Below are 6,461 nucleotides of genomic sequence, written 5' to 3' on the forward strand. Positions count from 1 at the left end.
CATTCTCTCATTTTGATAGCCACTCCCCTGACTGAGGCTTTCATTACCTCACACCTGGCCTAAGCACAACAGCAAGACTGCTTGTTTCCTAGACTCCAGTACCTCCTTGTTCCATATCCCAACTCATACAATGCAGCCCAAACAAAACAAAACAAAAAGTTGTAATCTCCCTTTGACAATTTTTATCTTGGTAACTTTGCCTTTCAATAACTATGAACTGAAATTTAAAGCCCTCAGTCCAGTATTCAACATTTCTTTAACCAAATTTCTCTTTAATCCTCTTTCTGATTTCTCTGCACTGACCAAGTTATTCTTTTAACCATTCCTTTCTATTTGGAAGGCTCTTCTATTTCCCTCAGTTAGTTCCTAGTTCAAAATGATAATAATCAAAGCTTTTTCCTAAATAAACTTACTCTGTTTTGATTTCTCTTTTACTTTCTACCTACTCAATACTGCAAAATAGTTTATTATACTGTCTTGAATTTGTTTTTCTGTTGTTTAAGACTGTTCTCTATTATCCCCACGTGCATTTTATCTACCTAGTCATCAGTCAATAAGTATATGCATCAGTGTAACTGAAAAGAAGTACATTATCTTCTGCTTCTTTTATGTTGTCTCTAAAGACTTGGCAAAGTGCCATGCACACAACAGGAATTAAATAAATGTTGGTTGAATGTACATGTGAAAAAATTGCAAAACTAATTTGAAATACTTGAAAAAAATTTTATTACACAAAAAGTATATGTTCACTGTGGAAAAGTAAAAAAGATAAGCCTGGAAAATATAAATATTCAAAAAAGAAAAAAAGAATTTTATAAATCTCCATACGAATCTATTACCCCAAAGATAATTACTATTAACGTCTTGGTTTTACATGTAACCTACCATACTTTTTCCATACGTGTATGATATTTGATTTAAAGTGATGACTATGTTTTGTGGTATGGAATGTCTCTTAAGTTATGTACCTTTAAAGTGTACCTCAAAAGGTCAACTGGACACACAAACTTTCTTGGTCAAGGAGCACAGCATCACGCACAGAAGTATACTAGTCACTTGAAGTAGATTTGGTATTTCTGATTCTCAACTCAGAGACCATCCCACCAAATCCTACTTCCTCTCAACCCTATTGCATATTCTCCTTGACATGCTGTCCTCTGTTAACAATTCAAGGATTAAGGAATCCTGACAGAACTCCAAGAAAATGAATATGGGTATTAATTGTTCTCTCCTCTCTCCATTGTTGAGAACCTGAGTGATTCTACCACAAGAGGTATTTATATACTTGTTAGTTTTAGAAGTTTTATATATACATATATATACACTTTTCCCATTTTCAGGTAGGCTTGGTTAATTTTCTGAATAATTTGGTATAATTTTCTTAGGCTATGTGGTGGGGTAGTCCAGCTGCATGCATAGCTCCTTGTTTTTTAAAACATGCCCACTTCCTACATCTTGCAGGTATATTCAAGTATAGCTCAAATAAGTGGTAGCCTTCAGCTTGGTTGCAATTTTATGGTTTTTCAATTGAACTAAGTTGTGCCCAGAACTTCCTGGAGGATAGAGAGTAGGTTAGAAAGTTAGACATCTGTAGCATTGTTTGTTTTATTTTAAAAAAGGGGAAACAATCTAAATGTTCAACATTATAGTACTGGATAAATAAATTATAGTATGGCTGGTTAACAATACTATGAAGCAGTAAACAAGAATTACAGAGCTCTTTATATACTGACATGGAATATCTCTAGAATATATTAGGTGAAAAAAGCAAGATACAGAAGTGTGTATAGTATGCTGCCATTTGTGTTAAAAAGGGAAAAAGTAGACAGGTACGAAATTGCTTATATATGTATAAACATTCCTAGAAGGAGACTTAGAAACCTGATAACATGGTTTGCTTATAAGCGGGGATCTTGGTGTTTAGTGGACAAAGTAAAAGGACTACTTTCATCGTATTTTTAAAATTCTTTTTGAAATGTAAACCATGTGAATATATTAACTTCAGATTTTTTAATGTGAAATGACATGGTATAAGAAACTAACAATATAGTTGGAGAAACCAGGAGATAAGTTTTAAATTAAATGTTTCCAACTGTTAAAAAAGAGAGAGAGATCAAATTTGGTGGCAGTCAGGGATAATTTACCTAGAGTCCTAATTAGCAGGTTTATAAAGATATAATGGTTGAAGTATTATATCAGTTTACCTGATTGATGAAATTCCTCTACCTTTGAGGGTACCATGGAATCTTCCCACGTGATACAGTGGGAAGACCATGGGTTTTGGGATCAGGCAGAAATAAATTCAAATCCTAGCCTTTTAATATACTGGCCTTATATGTTTGGGCAAGTTATATAACCTTTTTGGAGTTTCAATTTCCTTATCTGTAAAATGGGTGAAATCTTGATAGGGTTATTATAAAGGTTAAATGACATAATATCCAAGTGCAACAAAATTGTTGGTTTACTTATCCTTCTTTCCTTATATACATGGGCTGAACTACTGAGATGGACTGACATGCAGAAATTAAATGTCTTGAGAAAATGCAGGTTGCATGTAAAAGAACTACCTGTAGCTAAAGTCCCTGTATCTACAATTTAGTTGTCAATCTCATATTTCTTATGAGGAATAAAGCCTTTTATTACCTCAAAGTTTAAAAAATCCTTGGACTATACAGTTTCCCTTTTTCCTTCCCTGTCTGAAAGATGATCAAAAGGAAGAGAATGCTTTGAAACATGTTAAATTAGACACTAATAAATATTCCCACTGGTTTTCTGTGGGAAAACATTTTATTCTAATGTTAATTTCCAACAAATATACTTTTAAGAGGGATTTTGTGCTCCACTACTTATTCAGCCTTTGAAAAGTCAGTGTATTACTTTTCTTTCAGTAGTAAATACCATCTTAATATATATCAAAACCAAGGTTACCCACTAAATCACATTAGTACTTATTGATATTTTACACTGAATACACTGAGTATGACTTTATATATTCATCAAATGTATTACTTGATATGATTTCTCAATTAGTTTTCACATTTGTAAAACCACATGAATGTGGCATATATTGAAATATTAAATTATATTTAATATACAATATATATAGCAGTCACCCAAATCTAGGAGATTAAGAGTTCCTAACTCCAATACTGACTGTCAAACTACTGAAAACAAGTGTCTTAGGTAAAGGTCCTGGTGAAACAAAGATCACTGCTCGATCATTATACTCCCAGTTATACTCAGGGTTGGTTGCTAGGGACTGAGTAGAGAGTGTATTTTTCTCTCTCAAATATACTGGGGGAAATGTATATACCCAGATTTCTTTCTCTCTGTCCTTGAGACTCACGTAATGAATTTAAAGAATTTGTTCAGGTAGCTGCATCAGAAATTATTTTTGTGATAGTGGTAGAAATGACAAGCAGTTCCTTTGTAATGTTGCACCAGTCAATACCTGTTTTTGCCTAAGGATGTAGCCATACCAATTCTGGATAATCCAGCTCTGAAGTGGGTTGGGCAGTGCTGGGTTTCTTTTGTTGGCGCTATTAGTTTGAGTTGTGACCTAGTCACACATGCCTACTGAAGATATGAGCTAATTAAGTTCCACAAATTCTAACTAAAGCCAGTGTACATGACATTTACATCAAAATAGTTTTCTAGAAAAGGTACTTTCCCCGCATTTTCTACAATGTATTATCTAGAAAGAACATTTACCTAAAATGTTCTGCTCATAGAAAACTGTCTCTTTTTGACATGTGAAATGCCAAAATGAGCATTTACCAAGCCAAAGAAATGTTCACAATCTTCGAATTGCTCTTTAAATAAATGTTTGGCAGAATCAATTTTTAAAGTCATTTTAAAAATCATTTTTTGTAGAATTTTCAGATTCCAATTCAAGGGAGGTGAAATATTAAAAATTACACAATCAAGATATACAAGGCCCTTTGTTAAAGTTGCAAGAGAGTAGACAATGCCAAAGCTTTTGCTTTTAGCCAATCTCTCTTGGCTAAACTCGTATGGACATTCTCAGGGTCAAAGAACATTTGCCATACAAACTTACCCAAATGCCTTTCTTGCGATCTTTGATCATAGGATTAGTTAGAGCATTAGTTCTTTTAAAGCCCTCTTTACTGACAAAGGCGATAGAGAGATAGAGCTAACAGAGGTACAGAGAGCTCCTCTCAGGGGGGAAGACCCCCTTAGCTAGCCTTGTTTTGCATCACAGAGACAACAATTAGTGTGGCTGGCAGGAGCCAGGGGCAGGTGGAGGACTCCTGAAGGAAGAGTAACTAAAAAAAGTTAGTCTTTGCTGTAAGTTTGGCACTTTGCTAAGCGCCTGATGTTATTACCAATTTATTCATAACAACAACTCAATGAGGGAGGTATTAATATTACCCCCATTTTACAGACGGGCGAACGGAAAGTCACAGAGACTAAACAACTAACGCCCGGAGGTCACACAGTAAATAAGTGGCGGCACCAGAACTCGAAATTGCTCCAGAGCACGCACTCTTAACCACTGCATTCAGCCCCGCGGTGTGATTCCGCGCGCTGTCCACGGCCTTCCCACCCTCCTTCGTGGGACAGTTCCCGGTACTGAGGCATGGCGCTGTCCAGCCCTCAGGCCCGCCGCCTTCCACAGGCAAGAGAACGCGGCCCCGAGGGGCGACCCCGCCCGCAAGTTGTAGAACTGCCGCGCCCAGCCACGTCCTGGCACGCGGGCTGGCCGAATCGCCTCCGGGCGGTCATCCTCAGCAGCTCTCTGGTTTCCTCAGCTCGGGGGGCTAGGCTCATCTCGGAAAGGCGAGAGGCACTCAGCCGGAAAGGCCCCGCTCGATCGTCTCTCTCAGCCCCCTACTCCGCCCAAAGAGCCAGAAGCAGAGCCAGAAGCAGACAGCCTCCCCTGTCCCAGAGGCGGTGACCTCTCTAGTGACTGACGCGCCGCTCCTCCAAGCAGGGACGGGCAGGAAGGTGGAGCCTAGCTGAGACTGACAGCTTTTTCCCTCCAATCCGCGTGCAGCAACTCTCCGCGCCTGGCAGAGAGCGACAGGTGGGGACTGCGTTACCTCCGCGCCTCTTGCACCATTGACGTAAGAGCCTCACTAAGCGCTGGGTGAATTCACTCCAAATCTCACCAATTCTTGCAGGTCGTCACCTCAGCCGTCATTTTAATCAAGAGTGGAAATTCCCCAACCCTTTCCCGTCACCTCAGATGGGGGCGGGATGAATGGTACACTTACCGGCCAATTGTACCACGCGACGTCCTGTGACAAAGTGACCGACACTTTCTGTCGCCAATGAAGTTTTCTATTGTCAGGGGTCACTATGACTGACCACAAGGCCAACTAATCCACTTTAAGGTCGTGACGCGATAGTCAGAGAGACTGGCCAATAGACATAGAAAAAGACCGGAAGTCGGCACATGGGGAATAGGAGGCGGGTGTTCGCAACCGCCTAGGCCTGCGCGGGTCAACGCAGCTTGGGGGCCGCGAGCCAGGGAGCGGCGCGTGACGAAGAGTCTGAGCGACGGCTCGCCTTGGCCAATGATCTGCAGCCGCTGGGGAGCTGCAGCCAGTGGCGAGTGTGGGGGCGGGAGGCAGCAGGTTAGGCAGTGAGAAGTTAGTGGCGCTGCTGGGACGGGGGAGAAGGAGACGCTTCTTCCTCCTGCTGGTCCTCTCGTTCCCGGGATTGGCGGCGGCGGTGGCCGCGGCCGCGAGTGACTCGGCAGCGTCTCCGGCTCCGCGTGAGAACCATGCTGACCGATGGCGGAGGCGGCGGCACCTCCTTTGAGGAGGACCTGGACTCAGTGGCTCCGCGATCCGCCCCAGCCGGGGCCTCGGAGCCGCCTCCGCCGGGAGGGGTCGGACTGGGAATCCGCACCGTGAGACTCTTTGGGGAGGCCGGGCCGGCTCCGGGAGTCGGTGGCGGCGGCAGCGGTGCGGGCGGAGGGGACGCGGCGCTGGATTTCAAGTTGGCGGCTGCCGTCCTGAGGACCGGGGGTGGAGGTGGTGCCTCTGGTAGCGACGAGGACGAGGTGTCCGAGGTACGGCTCGGGGACCCCCGCCTCCCACACAGCTTGAGGCACGAATTGTTTCTGGGCCGGCGCAGGGCCGGGGCCACCCTCCCGCTGCCCAGGCGGTGTCGTTCTCTGACAGCGATCGGCTCCATGGCGGCAGTGGCAGCGGTGCGGGCCTAGTGCGCCCTCGGCTTACTCTTCAGCCCGCGGCTCGAGCCGGACCGCTTCCCGTCACCATCCATAGACCCACAATAGGGAATCCTTTGGTCTCTGAGCTTCGCGCGGGAACCGGGACTCCTCGGGCACCTCCCGCCCACCCCGCTTTGGAGATGGGGGGGGGGCGGGGTCTTGCCAGAGTCCCTGCCCTTGGTACTGAGAGAGCGAGACAGAGGGTCAGGGTGAGAGAGGGAGAGTGAGACAGAGACAGAGACAGAGAGACAGAGCTGGC

General features: G+C 43.7%; 1 protein-coding gene across 1 annotated transcript; it reads left to right on the forward strand.

Annotated features, from left to right (window-relative positions):
* Positions 1-5,542: 5,542 nt before the first annotated feature.
* Positions 5,543-6,193, forward strand: LOC114484967 (ankyrin repeat and KH domain-containing protein 1-like). Its single transcript, XM_055082707.1, has one exon. The coding sequence runs from the start codon at positions 5,750-5,752 to the stop codon at positions 6,191-6,193; it is 444 nt and encodes a 147-aa protein (XP_054938682.1). The 5' UTR covers positions 5,543-5,749.
* Positions 6,194-6,461: the final 268 nt, after the last annotated feature.

Source organism: Physeter macrocephalus, unplaced genomic scaffold, assembly GCF_002837175.3.
Source record: "Physeter macrocephalus isolate SW-GA unplaced genomic scaffold, ASM283717v5 random_228, whole genome shotgun sequence".
Taxonomy (NCBI): domain Eukaryota; kingdom Metazoa; phylum Chordata; class Mammalia; order Artiodactyla; family Physeteridae; genus Physeter; species Physeter macrocephalus.

Excerpts from the sequence above, each read along its gene's own strand:
- LOC114484967 (XM_055082707.1), top strand. The coding sequence starts at position 5,750 with ATGCTGACCGATGGCGGAGGCGGCGGCACCTCCTTTGAGGAGGACCTG.